At 37.8% G+C, this 24,786-nt stretch overlaps 1 protein-coding gene across 1 annotated transcript; it reads left to right on the forward strand.

Annotated features, from left to right (window-relative positions):
* The first annotated feature begins 23,400 nt into the window (after positions 1-23,400).
* LOC121440469 (polyadenylate-binding protein 5-like) lies at positions 23,401-24,549 on the forward strand. The gene has a single exon (XM_041641238.1). It carries the CDS (start codon positions 23,401-23,403, stop codon positions 24,547-24,549), a length of 1,149 nt encoding a protein of 382 aa, XP_041497172.1.
* The last annotated feature ends 237 nt before the right edge of the window (positions 24,550-24,786 follow it).

Here is a 24,786-nt window from a genome sequence, read left to right on the forward strand (position 1 = left end):
ATGGTCCAGCATATGTATCTAAGAAAATGAAACGCTTTTTTGATTATTATAATATGAAACTCATTACAGGTATACCAAATAATCCTACAGGTCAGGCAGTTATAGAAAGATCAAATTGTACTATAAAGGATATGCTGAACAAACAGAAAGGGACGGAAAATACCTCCAGAAATAGATTACATAATGCTTTATTAACCTTGAATTTTCTTAACGCTAATGAGAAAGAAATGACAGCAGCAGAAAGACATTGGATAATGGAAAAGACTGCTGAACTAAATCAGCCAATTTATTTCAAAGATGTACTGACCTCTCAATGGAAGCCAGGAGATGTGCTACATTGGGGAAGGGGTTTTGCTCTTGTTTCCACAGGAGAAGAAAACAGACAAAGGTCTGATCTCCAAAATATATAGAGAACTCAAGAAACTAGACTTTAAAATGCTAATTAACCCAATTAAAAAATGGGGCACTGATCTGAACAGAGAATTCTCAACAGAAGAAGTTCAAATGGCCAAAAGATACTTAAGGTCATGCTGAGCCTCCTTAGTGTCAGGGAAATGCAAATCAAAACAACTTTGAGATATCATCTTCCACTTGTCTGAATGGCTAAAATCAAAAACACCAATGATAGCCTTTGCTGGAGAGGCTGTGGAGGAAGGGGTACCCTCATCCTTTGCTGCTGGGAATGCAATCTTGTGCAACCACTTTGGAAATCAATGTGGCGTTTCTCAGGAAATTCGGGATCAACCTACTCCTGGACCCAGCAATACCACTCTTGCGAATATACCAAAGAGATCCCCGATCATATGACAAGGGCATGTGTTCAACTATGTTCATAGCAGCATTGTTTGTAATAGCCAGAACCTGGAAACAACCTAGATGTACTTTAATGAAAGAATGGATGCAGAAAGTTGGAATATATACACATTAGAGTACTACTCAGCGGTAAAAACAATGACTTCTCAAATTTTGCATGCAAATGGATGGAAATAGAAAACACTATCCTGAGTGAGGAAACCCAGAACCAAAAAGATGAACATGGGATGTACTCACTCATAGTTTGTTTCTAGCCATAAATAAAGGTCAGTGAGTCTATAATTTGATATCCTAAAGAAGCTAAATAAGAAGGTGGACCCAAACAAAAACATATAGCTATTCTCCTGGTTATGGGAAGTAGACAAGATTGCCGGGCAAAAAATTGGGACTTTGGGGGTGGGTGGGAGGGGGGTAAGGGGAGATGGGGAGAGAAAAAAGAGAAGGGGAGGATGGGGGGAACTTGGGGAAAAAGGATGATTGGGATAAAGGAAGTTTGGATTCGGTTGCAGGGAAGCACATATCTTAATTAAAGGAGCCATCTTAGGTTTGGCAAGAAACATGGACCTAGAGGGGCTCCCAGGTGCCCAGGGCAATATCCCCAATTAGTTCCTGGGGCAGCTGAGGATAGGGAACCTTAAATGACCCTATCCTATAGCCATAATGATGAATATCTTGCATATCACCATAGAACCTTCATCTGGTGATGGATGGAGATTGAGACAAAGACCCACACTGGAGCACCGGACTGAGCTCCCAAGGTCCAAATGAGGAGCAGAAGGAGGGAGAACATGAGCAAAGAAGTCAGGACCACGAGGGGTGCACCCACCCACGGAGACAGTGGGGCTGATCTATTGGGAGCTCACCAAGGCCAGCTGGACTGTGACTGAAAAAGCAGGGGATAAAACCGGACTCTCTGAATATGGCGGACAATGTGGTCTGATGAGAAGCCAAGGACAATGGCACTGGGTTTTGATCCTACTTCATATTCTGGCTTTGTGGGAGCCTAGCCAGTTTGGATGTTCACCTTCCTGGACCAGGATAGAGGGGGGAGGACTTTGGACTTTCCACAGGGCAGGAAACCCTGACTGCTCTTCAGACTGGAGAGTGAGGGGGAGAGGAGTGGGGGGGAGGGGGAGAGAAGGGGGAGGAGGAGGAGGGAAATGGGAGGCTGGGAGGAGGCCGAAATTTTTTTTCAATAAAAAAAAAAATCAGTTAAATCCAGAAAAAAATTTAAAAATTAAAAATAAATTAAATAAAATAAAAATTAAAAAAAAAAGAAACACTATCTTTCTGGATATGACCTGGCTGCTACAATCATGATAATACAGTGAATGTAACCTCTTATTCAAGTTGTAAAAATCATGAAAGATTGAGACTTGTAACAATTCAGGAGAAAATCAGTGAGATTGATTGAGAGTGGATAAAAGAGTATACACAACATTTACATGCATGAATCTGTAAGAAATTTAAAAAGAATTAGTAAAGAGAGCTTTATTTTTCCTAAATGAGAATAAAAGACAATGACTAATTTTCTCAATGAGATTTATTTTTGTTTTCCTTTGCTTTTAATTTTTACATCTCAATTTATCTTTCCAAATGCACTAACTGTTCGGATCCTTAGAACCAGAACAGACAAAAATAGTTCAGCAATGAAATATATATAGCAGTTTTATCTCTATGTTCTAAATTGGTATGCATCAATACTCCAGCATGCACAGGAGTTGAAGATAGTGGAGAATACAACATTACAACATTACACGAAAAAACTGTTAGAAGTCAAATTGAAACAGAGCTCACTTCAATATAGAACATATCTAACTTTCTAATTATCATTTCAGTCTTATTGGGGCCAAAAAGGTAAATAAATAGACAAAGAGGAATGTTACTCATTAGTAATGAATGAGTGTTAATCTTAATGTTACTTCGACTTAAGGAAGTTCAAGTATAAAGAAACATTTATGAAAAGAAATAAGTGGAAAACTGAAGTGAGAATGAGATAATTTTAATTACAGTACTTAATATATCCTTTAAAAGCAACATAGATGGATATGCCAAAGTGGAGGGAACAATATTGCAAGTTTTCAGCCCTACACAAAGAACTACAAGCAACTAAGAAATGTGATATAAGTGAATACAATAGCAGTTAGTGAAGAAAGAGACCATTGATTTGAAAGAGAGTAGATTGTAATATGGCAGGTTTGGGGGAGCAATGAGAGGGGATTAATGTTTAATTGTGTTATATTCTTAATATGAAATAAAAATATGGTTATGTTAACAATTTACAATCCTCCTTAAATTATAGTATCCTTAATTGTGTTGAATTTCTAGAACTTAAGTATTACTCCAAACCAGTAAGTATTTTTTGTTTCTCCTGTGATACAAAAATAATGATTAATTATACCAAACTATTGAATATCACATTAACTAGAATGTGAGTTTTGCTCCTGGTCACATAAATTAGTTTACTTATTTTCTAGAAGTCTTCATATAGTCAGTTATCAGTAATGCTAATTACACTTTCTAATAGCATTTATACAAGAATTAGTTTAAGATGGACACTAAAGAAATATGTAATTGAAATAAAATACCAATAAAATATTCTTCATTTTATTAAGAGTATTTTGGCTCCCCTTTTTTCTGCAAGGGCCCTGGCCAGCAAGTGGTCCCAATACTGTACCAGAAGATCCATTGGAAAGGTGAGTGTGTTCCTGAATGGATGGCAGATGCCCCAGAAAGGGAGCACAGATACCGCTCGACCCCCTAAACTTTCTGGTAGTTCAGCAGGGGATTCTGTCCCGGCTACTGCCTTTCACTTCCTATCCCATCCCAGCTTGCTCCCAGGCACCCCTTCCCTTCTGCGGGGTCATAAGATCTCTCGACTCAGCCTGTTTTGGGGCTGAGGCTCTGGGGACAAAGTGGTGAGTTGCAACGGTGTAGGATTTCCTTTGTTTCACTGAGCCTGAACACAGCAAGTCCGCCCTTTTGTCTGTGAGGTCCCTGGCCATAAGATCCATTGGAAAGCATTTGAAGGAAGAGATGGGCATATGCCAAGACAAGAATTCCTCCAACGATCTGAAAAACAATATGATAGCGCCAGAACCCAGCGAACATACAACAGGAACACTTGAACACCCTAATCCATAAGAAGTAGAAAAAATAGACATCATGAAAATGATAGAGTCCCTTAAACAGGATGTAAAAAGCCATAAAGAAATGGATGAGAAGAATAACAAAAAATTGAAGAAATGAATAACTCCCTAAAAGATACCCTAGGAAACCAAGAAAAAAACAAACAAACAGATAATGGAAACAGTACAAGATTTGAAAATTGAAATAGAGGCAATGAAGAAAACAAAAACCAAGGGCCGGCTAGATATGGAAAATCTAGGTAAAAGAACAGGGACTACAGAGACAAACATAACCAACAGAGTACAAGAGATAGAAGAAAGAATCTCAGGTCCTGATGACACTATAGAGAAAATAAACACACTGATCAAAGTAAACAGCAAATCCAACAAATTCTCATCACGAAATACCCAGGAAATCTGGGACAACATAAAAAGATCAAACCTAAGAAGAATAGGGGATAGAAGAAGGAAAAGATTCTATTTGGAACTCAACAAGGCCAGATGGCCTGGGTCTGAAAAAGCATAGGATAAAACCGGACTCGCTGAGCATAACGGACAATGAGGACAACTGAGAACTCAAGAACAATGGCAATGGGTTTTTGATCATACTGCATGTACTGGCTTTGTGGGAGCCTAGGCAGTTTGGATGCTCACCCTACTAGACCTGGATGGAGGTGGGCGGTCCTTAGATTTCCCACAGGGAAGGGAACTCTGATCACTCTCTGGGCTGATGAGGGAGGGGGACTCCATTGGGGGAGGGGGAGAGAAATGGGAGGTGGTGGCGGGGAAGAGACAGAAATATTTAATAAATAAATTAATTAATTAATTAAAAAGATAAAAATAAAAAAAGAAGAAGAATTCAATTCAAAGGCCCAGAAAATATATTAAGCAAAATTATAGAAGAAAACTTTCCAATCCTAATGAAGGATACACTAATGAAGGTGCAAGAAGCATACAGAACATCAAATAGATTGGAAAAAAAAAATCTCCTCACCATACAAAAATCAAAACACAAAACATACAGAATAAAGAATATTAAGTTGTAAAGGAAAAAGGTCAAGTAACTTATAAAGGTAAACGTATAAGACTCACAGCTAACTTCTCTATGGAAACCATGATAGTCAGAAGGTCTTGGATAGATGTGCTGCAGAAAATAAGAGACCATGGATGCAAGCCCAGAGTACTATACCAAGCCAAGCTTTCATTCACCATAAATGGAGAAAATAAAATATTCCAGCATAAAAACAAATTTAAACAATACGCAGCCACAAATCAATCCTTACAAAAAGTAATAGAAAAAAATCACAACCCAAAGAATCCAACAATGCCCACAATAACTCAGTCATCTAACAACCCTTCACAAACACTACTCAAAGAAGGGAAACACACAAAATCTACCACAACAAAAAGGAAAGGAAAAAAAAAACAGAGTTAACAACCATTGGTCATTAATATCACTAAATATCAATGGACTCTATTCACTTATTAAAAGGAAAAGGCTAAGAGATTGGGTGAGAAAACAGGATCCAACATTCTGCTGTTTTCAAGAAACACATCTCAACCACAAGGACAGACATCTACTCAGAATAAATGGTTGGGAAAATGACCTAAGATACAAGCCAGTGTGGCTATACTAATGTCTAACAAAATTGACTTCAAAATAATATCATACTCATAACAGGAACAATTAATTCATCAGGATGAAGTCTCTATCCTGAATATCTATGCCCCTAATATAAAAGCACCCACTTATGTAAAAGAAACATTACTAGAACTCAAGGCAGACATCTAACCACACACAATAATAATAGGGGATTTCAACACTCCTCTCTCACCAATGGACAGGTCAATCAGACAGAAACCTAACAGAGAAATAAGAGAATTAATAGAGGTAATGAACCAAATGGACTTAACAGACATCTATAGAACATTCCACCCAAAGAGGAAAGAATATACCTTCTTCTCTGCAGCTCATGGAACCTTCTCGAAAATCGACCACATAGTCGGTAACAAAGCAAACATCCACAGTTACAAAAAAAAAATATTAGTAACCACCTGCGCTTATCAGATCACCATGGAATAAAGTTAGAATTTAACAATAATTCTATCCACAGAAAGCCTACTAACTCATGGAAGCTGAACAGTCAACTACTGAACCACACCTGGGTCAGGGAAGAAATTAAGAAAGAAATTAAAGTCTTCCTTGAATTCAATGAACATAAAGACACAGCATACCCAAATCTATGGGACACTATGAAAACAGTGTTAAGATGAAAGTTCATAGCTCTAAGTGCCCACATTAAAAAATGGAGAAAGCTCACATTAGAGACTTAATAGCACAGCTGAAAGCTCTAGAAAAAAAGAAGCAGACTCACCCAGGAGCAGTAGACGACTGGAAATAATCAAACTGAGGGCTGAAATAAACAAAATAGAAACAGAAAACAATTTAAAGAATCAATGAAACAAAGAGCTTGTTCTTTGAGAAAGTCCACAAGATTGACAAACATTTATCCACACTAATAAAAAAGCAGAGAGAGAACATGCAAATTAACAAGATCAGAAATGAAAAGGGGGACATAACAACAGACATTGATGAAATTCAGAAAATCATCAGGTCTTACTACAAAAGCTTATATGCCACAAATTGGAAAATGTAAAAGAAATGGACTTATTTTTTGATAAATACCATTTACCAAAATTAAATCAAAACCAGTGAATAATTTAAAAAGACCAATAAGTCATGAGGAAATAAAAGCTGTCCTAAAAATCCTCCCATCCAAAAAAAGCTCAAGACCAGATGGTTTTAATGCAGAATTTTATTAAAACTTTCAAGAAGAGCTAATACCTATACTCTTTAATGTGTTTCACATAATAGAAACAGAAAAGTCATTGCCAAACTCTTTTTATGAAGCTACAGTCACCCTGATTCCAAAACCACACAAATACCCAACCAAGATAGAGACTTACAGACCAATCTCACTCATGAACATTGATGCAAAAATTCTCAATAAAATTCTGGCAAACAGAATCAAAGAACACATTTTAAAAATTATACATTACGATCAAGTAGGCTTCATCTCAGAGATGCAGGTCTGATTCAACATAAGAAAATCTATCAATGTAATCCATCATATAAATAAACTGAAAAAAAATATGATCATTTCATTAGATGTGGAAAAAGCATTTGACAAAATTAAATACCCTTTTATGATAAAGGTTTTGAAGAGGTTAGAGATAAAAGAATCATCCCTAAATATAATAAAATATATAGCAAGCTAACAGCTAATATCAAAATAAATGAAGAGAAACTCAACGCCATTCTACTAAAATCAGGATCAAGACAAGGCTGTACACTCTCACCATATCTCTTCAAGTTAGTGCTTGAAGTTTTAACAATAGCAATAAGACAACATAAGGAGATCAAGGGGATTCAAATTGGAAAGGAAGGAGCAAAACTTTCATTATTTGGAGATGATATGATAGTGTACATTGGTGACCCCCAAAATTCTACCAAAGAACTCCTACAGCTGATAAATATCTTCAGTGATATGGCAGGATACAAGTTCAACTCGAAAAAATTAGTAGCCCCCCTATACACAAAGGATAGAGAAGCAGAGAGGAAAATCAGAGAAACTTCAACTTTCACGAAAGGTACAAGTAGCAAAAAGTATCTGGGGATAACTCTAACCAAGAAAGTGAAAAATCTATTTGACAAGAACTTCATGGCATTGAAGAAAGAAACTGAAGAGGACACCAGAAAAAGGAAAGACTGCCCATGCTCTTGGATGGGTAGGATCAACAAAGTAAAAATGGCAATTCTACCAAAGACAATCTATAAATTCAATGCAATCCCTATTAAAATTCCAACAAAATTCTTTACAGACCTTGAGAGAACAATAATCAACTTTATATGGAAAACCAAAAAACCCAGAATAGCCAAAAAAATCCTATACAATAAAGGAACTTCTGGAGGCATTACCATCCCTGACTTCAAACTCTATTGCAGAGCTACAGTAATAAAAACAGCTTGGTATTGGCATAAAAACAGAGAAGTTGACAATGGAATCAAATAGAATACCCGGATATTAACTCACAAACCTATGAACACCTGATTTTCAACAAAGGAGCTAAAAGTATACAATGGAAGAAAGAAAGCATCTTCAACAAATAGTGCTGGCATTACTGGATGTCAACCTGTAGAAGAATAAAAATATATCCATATATATCACCACGCACAATACTCAAGTCCAAATGGATTAAAGACCTAAATATAAATTTGACCACTTTGAACCTGATAGAAGAGAAAGTGGGAAGTAGAGTGTAACACATGGACACAGGTGACAACTTCCTACATATATCCCCAGTAGCACAGACAAAAAGGGCAACATTGAATAAATGGGACCTACTGAAACTGAGAAGCTTCTGTAAAGCAAAGGACACTGTCACTAAGACACAAAGGCAGCCTACAGAATGGGAGAAGATCTTCACCAACCCCACATCAGACAAAGGTCTGAACTCCAAAATATGAAAATAAAGATCTCAAGAAACTAGACTGTAAAATTTTAATTAACCCAATTAAAAATGGGCACTGAACTCAACAGAGAATTCTCAACAGAAGAACTTCAAATGGCCAAGAGACACTCAAGGTCATGTTCAACTTCCTTAGCTATCAAGGAAATGCAAATCAAAACAACTTTGAGATACCATCTTACACCTGTCAGAATGGCTAAAATAAAAAACACCAATGATAGCCTTGGCTGGAGAGGATGTGGAATAAGGGATACACTCATCCATTGCTGGTGGGAATGCAAACTTGTGCAACCACTTTGGAAATCAGTGTGGTGGTTTCTCAGGAAATTCGGGATCAACCTACCTCGGGATCCAGCAATTCCACTCTTGGGAATATACCCAAGAAATGCCCAATCATGCTAAAAAAGCATTTGTTCAACTATGTTTATAGCAGCATTATTTGTAATAGCCAGAATCTGGAAACAACTTAGATGCCCCTCAATGGAAGAATGGATAAAAAAGTGTGGAATATATACTACTCAGTGGTAAAAAAGCAATGACATCTTTAATTTTTCATGAAAATGGATGGAAATAGAAAACACTATCCTGAGTGAGATAACACAGACCCAAAAATAAATATGGTATGCACTTACTCATTTATGAACTCTAGCCATAAACCAAGGTCATTAACCCTATAGTTCACAAGCCCAGAGAAGCCAAATAACAAGTTGAACTCAAAGGAAAACATGTATAGATCCTCCTGGAAATTGGAAGCAAACAAGATTGTGGGACAAAAATTGTGAGCATGGGGGTGGGGCCAGGGGTGGTTGTGAGGATGGGAGAAAGGGAAGAGGGGGGGAGGGAAGGAAGAAGGGAAGGACTTGAAACAGTTTGGGGGAGTAGAAGGTTGGAGATGGAGGAAGGGCAGATATAGGAGCAGAGAAGAAGATACCTACATTAAGAGATTCACTTTAGGGTTGGCAAGAGCCTTGGTTCTACAGGGGATCCCAGATGTCCACAGGGATGTCCCCAGCTAGGTCCATGAACAAAAGAAGTGAGGGTTCCTAAATGGTCCTTGCCTCATTATCACGCTGATGATTATCTCGAATATCAACATAGAATCTTTGTCCAGCAATGTATGGAGATAGAGACAGAGACACTCATCAAAGGAACAGACTGAGCTCCAAAGGTCCAGTTGAAATGCAGAAGGAGGGAGAAGACAAGCAAGGAAGTCAGTACTGGGAGGAGTTGGTCCGCCAACTGAGGCAGGGTGCCTGTTCTAATGGGAGCTCACCAAATCCAGCTGGACGGGTTTCTGAGTGAGCATGTGATCAAACCAGAATCTCGGATTGTGGCTGACAATAGGGGCTGACTAAAAAGCCATTGAAAGAGGCACTGGGACCTTTTTATGGCATATTCTGGCTTTTTGGGACCCTAGTTTATATAAGTGCACAGCTCCCTAGGCCTGGGTGTATGGGGGATGGCCTTGGACTTCCCACAGAGCAGGGTTCCCTGACCTCTCTCAAGCAGGGTGGGAGAGGGAGGAGGGGGTTTGGGCAAGCGGAAGGGGATTGGGAGGAGGGAAGGAAGTGTAAATAATTAAATGGAAAAATCAAAAAAGGGTATTTTGTTATTGAAATCACACATAACATATCATTATCTTCCAGAAACAAATAGAAGAAATGGAGTTTCAATCTATTATTATGAAAGAATCTTTTCTTTCAGACATTATTACGAATAGTACCAATTGAGAAATACAAAGGAATTCATAGGCCAAATGAAAAATTGATGACTTTTTAAGCTGAAAAATATATTCTGTAATTTTTATAAAGATTGTTATATATAACAAAATAAAATGATTAATTACATTATGTGTATTACATAAAATAACATAAACATATACATAATGATGATTACATATTATGAAAATGAATAGACAGAAATATGCAAAAGAATCCCACAATATTTTACAGAAATGTATTGCATACTCAGTATTCATATTTGTATGATAGAAGCTTTAGATGTAAAATACTTGAGGGAATGAATCTATATAATATTCCAATTCTATGAATGTAATGTTATTCCCTCTTCTTCATTTGTATGTCAGGGAAAAACAATTATTTCTACATCATCTGTTTTTTTAAATTTATTCATAAAAATCTATAGATCTACATTTTCCAGTTTATCTGTTTATATACTTTCTTAATTCCTGGAAAATTTTATATATATATATATATATATATTGAAAACATTTAACCCTTATTCTAATATTTTCCAGAACAACCCTCTAAACAGCCTTATCCCTTTCTAACCATCTTTGAATTGTTACCCTTTATTTTCCCCTTAGAATCTAATTTCTGTTGCCTAGTTACTTGGGAGTATAGCCTGTCCTGGTATATAGTGGTCCTAGAATGTATCATATAATTAGAGAAGGCTAATTCTCTTTCTTTTCATACGTACCAAATGCAATATTTCTGTAGATAGTAGAGGAATTTTCTGTAAACCTTTCTCACTTTGTACTCAGATTTTTATCATAGAACATAAAGAAATCAAGCTTTTACTTACCTGTAAGCTTCGTCTCTATGGGAAATTTTTCAAATTGTTATGCTTAGGACTAGAGAAGAAAGGTAATCCTGATTCTCACTGAGCTGCAAAACTTACAAGCTCCAACAACTGACCTGACAAAATATAAACACTTGTAAATAATGGTATAAAACTTATGAGAGTAACTGTTTTCTAATTCCATCTAAATACTTTTCCATAAAAAACAGAATGCATACATGAGACTGCTAAAGAGGTTGAGAACCTATGGATAGAGTGTTGTGGGAGCTGTGGGCTCCATTCCTGCCACCTAGCTCCTGGCCGCCTGGCTAACTTATGCCCTGAAATAAAAACACACAAACTGTATTCATTTAAACACTGCCTGGCCCATTTCTATTAATGTGTGTAGCACCGAGGTGCACTTACCGGGAAGATTCTAGGCTATGTCCATCCTGGGTCGGAGCTTCATCGCATCTGCCCCAGAGACAGAGCTAAGGCCTATGAGCTCACTTCCTCTTCCTCCCAGCATTCTGTTCTGTTTACTCTACCCACCTAAAGGCTGGCCTATCAAATGGGTCAAGGCAGTTTCTTTATTAGCCAATGAACTTCCTCCATCATTTCCTCCTTTTCTGTTTTTTAAAAAAGGAAAGGCTATAACTTTAACATAGCAAAATTATATATAACAAATCAGATATAAAGCAAGAGTTACAGTTACAATATTTACATCTACTTATCTTTTATCATAACTAAAGAAAACTATAACTATCTATATATTCTTTAACTCCATCAAAGACGCCAGACGGATATAATATTACCTAATTAAACAAGAAAAACCAACTTCCAAAACGCTAGAAATGACAGAGACATCTCGCTGCCTGGACAGTCACGCAAAGTTCCTCTGTACCGTTGGGGCATCCATCTTCAGCCTACAGGCCCATAGTTTCCAGCAGACATTTCCATGAAGCAGGAAATTTCAAAGGCAGTTCAGTCACTATCTGCTGTGTCCTGCAAAATGTCTCACAGACTCATGAATCAGGAATCCCGAAAGATCATCTCACCTTTAGGCAAGTTCAGGAGTCCTCTCTCTGCTTGTTCTCTGTGTCCAGTTAATGCAATAGCCCAGAAAAGAGCAGTTTCTTGCCCAAATGGCTATCAAACTTCATAAGGATCCTCTTCGATGCCCATCTTCCTTTTGAAGTAGATTGGTGCTGCCAGGAGCAGACGTGTCTCATTGTCATGAAGATCCCTAAGTTATTAAAACATTTAAAAATGTCATATTCTGTAGTCTTTGAAAGATATGAAAAATGCATATTTAACTGAAACATATCTCTATATATCTAGAAAATCTAACTAACATGACTACAAGCTTGACTATTATTGATAATTATCCATTAACAACCTATATACATTACATTTTTACATGAACTACACAATCACGATATCTTAATAATTATCAGAAATACATATACATATAACAAGATTGACCTTAAATTTATATCAATAAAGTCAAATCCATACCAATGCAAATTATTCATATCTATCATACCCCCCTTTAAATGTAAAAGAACATTTATAAACAATATTTGGGAACATGAGCATAGTTTTTTTTCTTGAAACTGCTTCCTCCTATATGGGGGCATTGTCAATCAGGTCTTTTATGGTTTAACCTGTGTGCTAGATTCATGTCAGTCAGCAGTTGAGTGAAGTGATGCTTTTGAAGGTATTCACAGCAACCCTTCAGGAGGGCGTGGTCCATCATACCATTTTGGGATGGAAGCAATTCACAGGATCTCATACTCTGTAAAAACAAAAGAAGAAACTCCTTTCCAAAGCATCATGTCCTTAGATCCAAATTTTAAAGTCAAGGTATTTTCAAAATATCTGTCTTGGATTAGTTCAGCAGCATTTATAAACAAATATCTTTTAGCAGCTGCTGCTCCTTCCTCAGCATTCAAACAATTCAAACAGAGCATAATAGCATACAGTATCAAAATTCTCTGTGCATTTTCCATCTTTGTGCAGCTTTATTTTAACCTTTATTTCGTTTATTTTTTACTTTTAACTTTTTGCTTTTTGAGATAGGTTCTCTGCATATCTTTGACTTGGAATAACTCTATAGACCAGGCTGTTCTTGAACTCTCAGGGATCTGCCTGTCTCTGCCTCCCAGGCATTGGGATTAAAGGTGTATACTACCACAATTTGAACTCACAGAGGTCAATCTCCCTCTGCCTCCCAAGTATTGGGATTAAAGGTGTGTATTACCACACCCAACTACTCTCTTTCTTCCCTATTTTAGTTTTTTTTTTACTTTAAGAACTTTAACTTTTATCCTGCATATATATTTTAACATACTGTAAACCATTTAGAAATTTTCTTTGTCTTTGAATCTCTCTTTAATGTTTCTCTCTCTCTTTTTCTGACCACATGAGCCTTTAAATTACTGAGCAATATGGGTAGGATTAAAGCCGTGGCTTTGCCAGGTATATCCAGCCCATTCCTTAGCTTACTGCCATTCCACCCTTGTGGCTGAAGTACTGGCCACAGCCCTGTTCATCGCCACAACTCTACAATGTTTCAAGGTCCTTGCCAGCAAGCAAGCTGCAACAGTATTAAGCGACACTCAAAAGCTCCGTAGTCAGGACCGCCTGCTTGAAAGAGTCAGAGTTTGCCCTGGCCGGATGGCCCAGAAAACCGGCATTTTAAATCAGCACAGCTTTTTTCCTGCTATGGCTGAATACACACAAACATTCAGTCAGATTTTATCAACACCATTTAAGTGTTTTGTAGCAGGACCTCTTAAGAGAGCTGCAGGGTTTTGCAGCTAAAGCTGAGTCAGGAAGCCTCTCTTAGATGAGAGTGCATGATTGATTCTAGCAAGTAGAGCAGACCCAAGAAATTGCTGCTACCAAGAAAACATGCTTTACTCTATTCTTTCCCAAGCCTTCTCAGGTTTTATGTGGATACAGTTGTCCACACGTTGGGGGCCATTGTGTTGTGGGAGCTACAGGCTGCATTACTGCCTCCCAGGTCCTGGCCTGATGGAGGAAGGTCATTGGTTAAAAAATAAAAAAAAAACTGCTTGGCCCTCATAGGTTAGAACATTGGTGGGTGGAGTAAACAGAACAGAAATCTGGGAGAAAGAAGCAGATTCAAGGGAGTCACCATGATTCTCTCACTTCAGACAGACACGGATTAAGATCTTTCCTGGTAAGCCAGCTCATGGGCTACACAGATTACTAGAAATGGGTTAGATCAATATGTAAGAGCTAGCCAATAAGAGGCTGGAACTAATGGGCCAGGAAGTGTTCAAAAGAATACAGTTTCCATGTAATTATTTCGGGTAAGCTAACCAGGTGGCAGGAAGCAGCCCCACCACTCTTATTTCTACAGAGTGACGCTCCAACGTGATGGACTAAATCCACTTAAAAACCTGAGAAGGCTTTTTAAAAAAGGGAGAGAGAGTCTAACACAGCTTTTGGCTGTTTGTGGGTGGCTTGCAGCAAAGCAATTTTCCTGACTCAGCAGCAGGAAAAAACTGACTGTTTTAAAATGCTGGCTTTCTGGGCTGTGCCACCATTGTGATCTCTGTCTGGCTCCTGTGGGAGACAGAGTCTTTGAATGGAGCATTTGGAGTAAAGTGCTACGATTTGTTTGATGGCAAATAGACTTGCTGTGTGCCTAAAAGGAAGTCATTGTGTGCTGTGGCTCAGAGGCACAAGCAGCTCCATCATGCTACCGGTGCAATGTGCAAGGATCAGACGCACAAGCGGCTCTGCCATGTTGGACTGGGCAGGGCAAGCAGGCAGTACCTGTTTTTGACCTAGGAATGTCACAGGTTAGATTCTTAAGCACTTAGTGATTTAAAGGTGCAAATAAAAAGTGCTCCTGGATAGTAAAATATTACAGATTCACAATGGGACAGATACAGACATAAAAGACCACTAAATGAGTCACAATGTTAGATAAATGTATATAGGCTTGAGAGAGAGAAGAAAAAATAATAGAGAGAGAATAAAGTTAATGGTTTAAAGAAAAGGTAAAGTCTTTAAAGAGACAGAATACAGATAGTTAAGAGATTAAAAGAAATAAAGGAAAACAAGCCACGTAAAAATGGAAAATTCACAGAGAGTCTAGATTCTTTGTATTATTATGTTTTCTTTAAAATTTTTGACTGTGAAGGAGCTAAGTACAGAGAGACATTTCATTATATGGGCTGCTAAGCTGAACCTGCACATATGTTCTAAAGGTATCTTGACTTCAGAATTTGGGTCTAAGGATATGATGCTTTGGAAAGAAATTTCTTCTTTTGTTTACGCAGAGGATGAGACCCTGTGGATTTCTTCTATCCCAATATGGTATGATACACCACGCTCTCCTGAAAGGTTGCTGTGAACACCCTCAAAAAATTGCTTCGCTCAACTGCCAACTGAGATGAAACTAGCACACAGGTTATACCATGAAAGACCTAACTAACGACACCCCCATTCAGCAGGAAGCAGTTTGGAGATAAAAAAACTGCGCCCATGTTCCCAAATATTGTTTATAAATGTTCTTTTACATTTAAAGGGGGATATGATATAGCTATGAATAATTTACATTGATATGGATTTTGCTTTAGTGATTTAAATTTAAGGTCAATTTTGTTATATGTTTATGTGTTTCTGATCTTGATTAAGGTATTAATGATTGTGTAGTTCATTTAAAAATGTAATGTATATAGGTTGTTAATGGATAATCATCAATAATAGTCAAGCTTGTAGTTATGTTAGTTAGATTTTCTAGATATATAGAGATATGTTTCAGTTAGATCGGCATTCTTCATATCTTTCAAAGACTATGGAATATGCTATTTAATGTTTTAATAACTTAGGACTTTTCATGACAGTGAGACACTCTGCTCCTGGCAGCACCAATCTACTTCAAGAGGACGATGGGCATCGAAGAGGATCCTTATGGAGTTTGATAACCATTTGGGCAAGAAACTGCTCTTGCTTGGACTATTGCATAAACTGGACACAGAGAACCCTCAGAGAGAGGACTGCTGAACTTGCCTAAAGGTGAGATGATCTATCAGGGTTTCTGATTCATGAAAGAGTCTGCGAGACATTCTTCAGGACACAGCAGATAGTTACTGAACTGCCTTTGAAATTTCCTGCTTCATGAAAAAAGTCTGCTGGATACTATGGGCCCGTAGGCCAAAGATGGCTGCCCCAACGGTACAGAGGAACTTTGGGTGACTGTCCAGGCAGCAAGATGTCTCTGTGATTTCTAGAGTTTTGTAACTTGCTTACTTCTCATTTATTTAGGTAATATTTTATCCTTCTGGAGTCTTTGATGGAGTTGAAGAATAGATAGATAGTTATAGTTATTTTTCTTTGTTATAATAAAAGATAAAGTAGATGTAAATATTGTAACTGTAACTCTTGCTTTATAACTGTTTTGTTATATATAATTTTGCTATGTAAAGTTAAAGCCTTCTTTTTTTTGTTTAAACAGAAAAAGGGGAAATGAGGGAGGAAGGTCATTGGTTAAAAAATAAAGAAACTGCTTGGCCCTGATAGGTTAGAACATAGGTGGGTGGAGTAAACAGAACAGAATGCTGGGAGGAAGAGGAAGTGATGTAAGATGCCTCAGACAGACGCCATGCTCCCCTCTCCCGGGCAGACGCATACTCCTCTCTGAGACTGACACGATGCAGCCGGCCGCCAGGTCAGACATGCTGAATATTTCCCGGTAAGATTGGTGCTAAACAGATTACTAAATATGGGTTAGGCAAGATTGTGAGAATTAGCCATTAAGAGGCTAGAACTAATGGGCCAAGCAGTGTTTAAAAGAATACAATTTGTGTGTTGTTATTTCATGTATAAAGCTAGCCAGGCAGCTGGGAACTGGGGCGGCAGGAATGCAGCCCGCAGCTCCTACTACACTAGCCGCCTGGCTAGCTTATGCCCTGAAATAACAACACACAAACTGTATTCATTTAAACACTGCCTGGCCCATTTCTATTAATGTTGTAGCATCGAGGTGCACTTTCTGGGAAGATTTTAGCCTACGTCCATCCTGGGTCGGAGCTTCATCGCATCTGCCCCAGAGAGCAGAGCTAAGGCCTATGAGCTCACTTCCTCTTCCTCCCAGCATTTTGTTCTCTTTACTCCATCCGCCTAAAGGATGGACTATCAAATGGGCCAAGGCAGTTTCTTTATTAGCCAATGACCTTCCTTCATCAATAGAGGTCAGTATCTCTATGGCAAAACCCAATAGTATTTTGCAAATGGGCACAGAATTAAAATGACTCCCAATTACCTATTACTATAACTATAGATCAGAGCATCTCTCTCTCTCTCTCTCTCTCTCTGTTTATTATTTTTTTTTTCGAGACAGGTCTCTGTAGCTTGGGAACCTGTCCTGTAACTAGATCTTATAGACCAAGCTGGCCCCAAACTCACAGAGATCTGCCTGCCTCTGCCTCCCAAGTGCTCCACCATTGTCTGGCTCAAAGCATCTCTTTACCATCATCAGGGAAGTTTCTCCTTGAACAAGCTGACAAATAGCACTGATGTTCCTCAGTTTTCAGTGGACAGAGAATTAGAGACTATGGGCTGTTCCATCATAAATAAATACTTATTATAGTCCTCACAGAAAGACTCAAGGATCTTAAAAGAGTGGTGGATGCTTCAGTTTGGAGGTGTTGTGTAATTTTAAGGAAATAATGCTTTCCATGCACAACAGAAAAGTTGCACTTCTGAAATCAAAGTAATTGTGGTAATATGGAGAAGACCTACATAAACTCCAGCCAGATATCATGGATAACTTTTTTATTTATTTTTAATTGTTCTTTATATTTGATTTTTAATTTTATATTTAATTCTTTATTTTTAATTGTTCACGTGGATAAAGGTGTAGAAGAGGGACAGCAAGCTTTGTATGTGGTCTGTGTACATGGTGGAAATATGTTCTCTGGGAGCCAGTATCAGTGAGTTAGATTAATTTTATAGAAATATAAAAATGGGGGCAATGACTCTGGCATCCTCTAATTTGTATGAAACAGTACAATCAAGTCATAAGGCAAGCTCAAGTTTTTGTTATTTTGGGACCCTCACTCCTTATTCTCAAAGGGGCAAGAAGAAATTTCCTAGCAGAATGTTTTCCCAGAAAGACAGTGGCCTTCTCCTATCCTACCCAGGAGATTCTGAGCACAAGGTCACTTAGCTCAGCCCAGCCAGCCACCTGGTACAGGCTGATAAAGATGGCCTAACTCAAGAGCAATGGCCTCCCTTGCTCTAAAAACAAGAAAAAAAGCTGACTTAACAAAATGAGAGGGAGCAAAAGTCCTTGTACCCATGCCAAAGCATCTTCAAAGATTCTCTTTGTAGTTATGCCTTTAAAAGCTTACCCCACAGAGGAGATACAACTCCTCTCTACCTTGTTGTAACAAGGATGGAGATGAGTTCCAAACATGTTTGCATTATGCTGATTAAACATTGTTTATTACAGTTGGGGCCTTTCTGGTGGTTTCTCTCTGAGGGTTGTAACCTGGGCACAACAGTTATCACATGTGGATACATGGTCAAATCGTAAAGTTCCTAGCATCATATCTAATTACCTTATGGGAAGCAAAAGGACAGCTTCAGCAAGGAAATGCATCAAGAGTCACATTAGAGATAGTTCAGGAATCCTGACCTAAAAACAGTCTCCCAATAAGGTCAGGTAGAGAAAAGGGAAACTTCTTGAGGGAGAGTGCATGGTTGGGTGTATATGGGGTAGAGAGAGCTGCTTCATGTTGCCAAGCTTGGAGAGAGATGTCAGGCCATGGCAGATTGCAACTTCCAACCAGCAGGGACTCTCAGAAAGTCATCCAATATATTATTAATATATAGCCAGAAAAGAAATATATGATACTAAATTATGGTTTTTCAGTGTCTAGAATATGTTTTATTGGTGTTGTTGCTTTGCTTTGTTTTGACTTTCTGAATTGTCAGTTTTCATTTTCCCATACCATATCCACATCTCTATGTTTGCTATGTAGTAATTAACTGTAATTCATATAACACCCTGTTATTTTTTCACCTCTTTATATGTATGCAGTTAATTGGATCAACATGTGTTAAAGTTTAATTATGATTGGGCATGCATTTCACAGTTTGTTTTTCATTATTCTGAATAATTTTTAAAATCTAGTGATTTTTTTCTTAGTGTACATTTAATCATTGTAAGTGGCTTTATATCAGTTCTTTAGAGACAGATTTGGTGATTCCTACTTTTCTAGAAATAATTCATTTTATCATATTTTCATTTTTGCAAAATAAGTAAATCACCATAACATTGACAAATATTTGATAATACACATTAATATTTAAAATTTCCCATGTCCATTAACTTAATTGAGCAATTCTTGTTACTAACAATTTACTTGATACAAACAGAAAGCAATACATATAAAGCTATATAGATAATTGTTGCAAGGAGACTGCTTGCTTGTCCCAGTAGCCCAGCCCTGATATCACACAGAAACTGTATTATTTAAATCACTGCTTGGCCCATTAGCACTAGCTTCTTATTTGCTAAGTCATACATCTTAATTTAACCCATTTCTATTAATCTGTATATCACCATGAGGTGGTGGTCTACCAGAAAAGATTCTGTATATCTGACTCTGGTAGCAGATCCATGGTGTCTCCTGACTCTGCCCGTCTTCCTCCCAGCATTCAGTTCTGTCTTCCTAGCCTACCTAAGTTTTTCCCTATCAATAGGCCAAGGCAGTTTCTTTATTCATTAACCAAGAAAAACAACACAAAGACAGAAGGACCTCCCACACCAAATAATTATGTTCATTGAAGTATCATGTGTCATGACTGTGAAATAATTAAAAACAATTTTAATGTCAAACAAAAGAGAAAGGAATTAATGTTTTAAAAGTCACCTAAATAGGTAAATTAAATATTACTCAGTTTAGTTTTTAAAGAAGACAGAGTTTTAGGGATTTCCAAGATGACTGAAAATGATGTGGATGTGATTGGGCTACTTAAATTGTTTAAGTGATAAATTTTATTTGTGCATTACTATAATTAAAAGTAAATATAAAGCATCATGTTACATTTTAAGAATTAATGATTTCATTAATTTCATAAATTAATGATTTTATTTCTTCTACTACATCAAAGTGAAATAATATTAACTCAAAGTTCATAATCACATATTATGTTTTCTTATTACACTATAAGAAAGTTAATTTTCATGTTCAGCAAATAATAGTTTATTGAGAATATCTTCCAGTTGCTTCTCTCCTTACCCTATTTTAAGGCATATGAGAAATAATTTGGTGGTAGTGGTGCATGCCTTTAGTTCCAGTTCTTGGGAGGCCGAGGCTGTTGGATCTCAGTGAGTTTGAAGTCAGCCTGGTCTACAAAGCAAGTCCCAGGACACCCAGATAAACCCTTATTGAAAATGCAAGAAGGAAAGAAAGAAAGAAAGAAAGAAAGAAAGAGAAAGATAGAAAAAAAAGCATTAAGAAAGAAAAGAAATTTACTCAAAATATATAAAACTCCAAAGAGGCAGAATTGTGAAGACATTACAACTGCATAATTTTTACAAAACAACTGCATGTGTATTAAATTGCATATGTTTAAATGTATTATAAACCAACTGGGTATAATTAAAATATGAAGTCAAGATGTGTGGTAATTTGAATGTGATAATTGTTATATAAAATTTTTTATGTCATTTACATTGTGCAAATAAATATATATACATTATTTGGTTTGCTTTGAATTTCATTTTTCTTATTTTTTGGTTATAATTTAATTATTACATTTCTTCCTTCAATTTCCCCCCCTACAAAACCTCCCCAATACCCTTCCCCACTCTATCTCAAATACCTGGCCTCTTTTATCAATAATTATTATTTCATGCCTTTTTTATGTATTTATATATATATTTCTCAATATTATCTTTTCTTATGATGTTTATGTATATATGCTTTCAGGGCTGTCTCTTAGGCACTGGAACACCAATTGCTATGTTTTCCCCGTTGGGAATACATAATTCAGGATGCCAGCTTTTCTGGGTTATTTATAGTTCTGTGTAGAGTTTAGGCAACTGTGGGTTTTCCCCATCCAGTTTGACTGGTCCAATGGCATCACCCTCATTCTACTCACATTATAGCATCAATTTTGTTGAGACTTTTTAAATGTAGCTTCAGATATTGGTATGACACACAATCTTACAGCAAATTCTCAAGTCCTCTGGCTCTTACAATCTTTCCACTCCATCTTCTGCAATGTTCCTAGAGTTTTAGTTACAATCATGTTTTGTAGATGACTCTATTAGGATTGGGCTCCAAAACTGCACATTTTTATTGGTTGAGGTTTTCTGTGCCAGTCTCCATCTATTGCAAAGAACGGTTCCCTTGATGAAAGATGACCGAATGTCTTGATAAGTGTATCTGGCTAGCCTTCAACTTGTTATCCACTTCATAGTTCTGTCATTACAGATGTATCATACCACATTATCTGCCATTAGTTTTGTTAAATAATTTAAAATAAAAAAAGTAACATTTAGAGACACAAATACAATTAAAAATTCATTTAAACCTGTTTTGTTTACAGTGCTTAAGGCTTTAGATTCAATATTTAGTACCACAATACCACCATTTCATTGATAGATAGGTAGACATATGATAGATACATAGATAGATATAGCAACGTACTTCTTAGTAATGCTTTAAACTTGATAATTCACATTAATATTTATAATTAATTTTAGAAAGCACCCTTGTCCTGATATCCTTACCTTATCTTAGAATGTTAATTATATGATTTTATACACTTTTTTCAACTTTTATACTGTGACTTTTAAATTATTCAACCCAAATGCTGCTAAAAAAAATCAAGTTTGTTTTTTTTTTTTGTCACTATGTAACATTAAATGCCATTTTATGGCTTTCCAGCCATTAAAACCTTAATATCACTGGAGCAAAGAAAAAAAAAAATCTCCCTACTTCCTGAGAATAATTCTACCATGATATAGGATTAATAAGGAACAAAGCCAAGCTCTTCTCTGTGTTCTTTTTGACCCAGTGAACATTTAGCACTTGAAATCCAGGAAAGCTATCAACTCTTGAGTTTCTAGTGTACTGAATTAAGTTTGTAACCTGTGTCTTCTTTCCCAACACAAACCCTACTCCTCAGAAGAGAATTTGTCAAAAACAAAACAAAAAAACCCCCATGTGTTCTTGCTACATTGGTTATAACCACTTTTAATCACGTTAAAGTGAGAATTAGAAACTATGCTTAAATACAATAATAAACAAGTAAACTTTGATAAAGACAAATCTAAACACAATCTTGCTCTCTCTCTCTCTCTCTCTCTCTCTCTCTCTCTCTCTCTCTCTCTCTCTCTCTCTCTCTCTCTCTCTCTCTCTGAATCTCTTTGTCAAGCATGCAGGGGAAGTTACTTAGCAAGGTTCCGGGTTTCCCAGTGTCCCTTCTGCCCTCCCTAGCACAGCACAGCTGCAAGATCTTAGTCTCTTTGGCCCTTGGTTGTTCTGTACTGTATGAAGCAATCCTTGTCCCTCTGTCCTCACTGGGTCTGCCCTTGGCGCGTCTGCCCTCCTCTGCTGCTGACTCCGCCCACATCTGTCTAGATCCGCCCTGCGTCAGAGCTGACCCACAGCGTGGCTGCCAGTCAGTCCCTCCGGACCTGCCGAGAGCCTCAGGCTGCAGAAATCACCGCGCCTCACTCGGTCCGTACCCAGTGGGCATCTTGGGGATCTGGGCGGTCACCGGTTCCCCACGCGTGTGTCTGTGTGTCTGTCTCTCTGTGTAATCCGCTCCTAGCAGCCTGCCTTGTGTGTCCTTTCGCAGACGCTGAATGCAGAAAGGCCTTAGTGAGCACCTAGCCAGCCTGACCCTGGCTGGCAGAGGAATACATACACTTGGACCTGCAGGGGTTGCAGGCCTTTTAAATCTACAGGAGCTGGAGGCCTTTTTTTTTTTTTTTTTTTTTTTTTTTCAGAAAGCCAGTCGCGAGGCCTCTGTTGACAAAGCTAGATGTGGGGAGCCAGCCAGATTCTTGGTGATTTCTTTAATTTTAACCGGGAAGGGGCTATTGTGTTCTTAATGCAGGCGTTTGAAAGCAATTTGAAATCTGAAGGGGTGAAAATTCTAAGTCCTCTTCGGGAGACCAGATTGCTTTTGGGGTTGCCTTTTTGTCTGATGCATTTGCTCTGAGCCTGCTGACCAGCTGTTTCTGAACTTCATTTTCTCAGCCTCAACAGTGATCTGAGTCTTCTTTTAGCTTCCCTTCGCCTGCCTTGGCTTGTTTCTGTTCAAGAACAGCTGTTTGGCCCCTAGATTAGAGAAAGGCGCCTCCTCCCCCTCTCCCAAGAGAGCTTCTTCTAAGTGCTCAGAGATGGGGAGTGGGGAACCTAATACTGCTGGCAAGAAAAAGAAGTACCTCAAGGCTGCCCTGTATGTGGGTGACTTGGCCCCTGATGCCACAGAGGACATGCTCTATAAAAAGTTCAGACCTGCTGGCCCTCTACGCTTCACTAGAATCTGCCATGACCCCGTGACCCGCAAGCCCCTGGGTTATGGTTATGTTAACTTCCGCTTTCCTGCGGATGCTGAGTGGGCCTTGAACACAATGAATTTTGATTTAATTAATGGTAAACCATTTCGCCTCATGTGGTCACAGCCAGATGACCGCTTAAGAAAGTCTGGAGTTGGAAATATATTCATCAAAAACTTGGATAAATCCATAGACAATAGGGCCCAGTTTTATTTATTTTCTGCTTTTGGGAACATTCTTTCCTGTAAAGTTGTATGTGATGACAATGGCTCTAAGGGTTATGCCTATGTCCACTTTGATAGCCTTGCTGCTGCCAATAGGGCTATATGGCACATGAACGGAGTTCGGCTCAACAACCGTCAGGTGTATGTGGGCCGATTCAAATTTCCTGAAGAGAGAGCAGCTGAAGTCAGAACAAGGGATAGAGCAACATTTACCAATGTTTTCGTGAAAAATTTTGGAGATGACATGGATGATGAAAAACTAAAGGAACTTTTCAGTGAATATGGTCCAACTGAGAGTGTTAAAGTAATAAGAGATGCCAGTGGAAAATCTAAAGGCTTTGGATTTGTAAGATATGGGACACATGAAGCTGCCCAAAAAGCTGTGCTAGACCTGAATGGCAAGTCAATAGACAGGAAAGTCCTACATGTAGGGAGAGCACAGAAAAAAATTGAACGCCTGGCTGAGTTAAGGCGGAGATTTGAAAGGCTAAAATTAAAAGAAAAAAATAGGCCTCTAGGAGTGCCCATCTATATTAAGAACCTGGATGAGACCATCGATGATGAAAAACTGAAGAAAGAATTTTCTTCATTTGGATCAATTAGTCGAGCCAAAGTGATGATGGAAGTGGAACAAGGCAAAGGGTTTGGTGTTGTCTGCTTCTCTTCTTTTGAAGAAGCTACCAAAGCAGTAGATGAGATGAATGGTCGTGTAGTAGGCTCTAAACCACTAAATGTCACTCTGGGCCAAGCAAGGGGCAGGTGGTGAGAATCACAATGATCATTTTGTTTAGCCTTTAGCTGTTACCTACTTAGTTGAGCATCTTTGTAATAGGGGGTTATTTCTGTCAATTCACAGATTTTTGTTTTCTTTTGTTTTGTCTTTGTTATTTTATTTTTGTGTGTGCGTGTAAAAACTTATTTTGGCAAGTGTACAGAGAAAATCTTTTTCGTTATAGTGAAGAACATAATTTTCAAATATAAAATTGTCAGTTGTCTGAATTCT

This window comes from Microtus oregoni, unplaced genomic scaffold (genome assembly GCF_018167655.1).
Source record: "Microtus oregoni isolate MIOR12 unplaced genomic scaffold, Mior012 000067F_ref0000223, whole genome shotgun sequence".
Classification (NCBI taxonomy): domain Eukaryota; kingdom Metazoa; phylum Chordata; class Mammalia; order Rodentia; family Cricetidae; genus Microtus; species Microtus oregoni.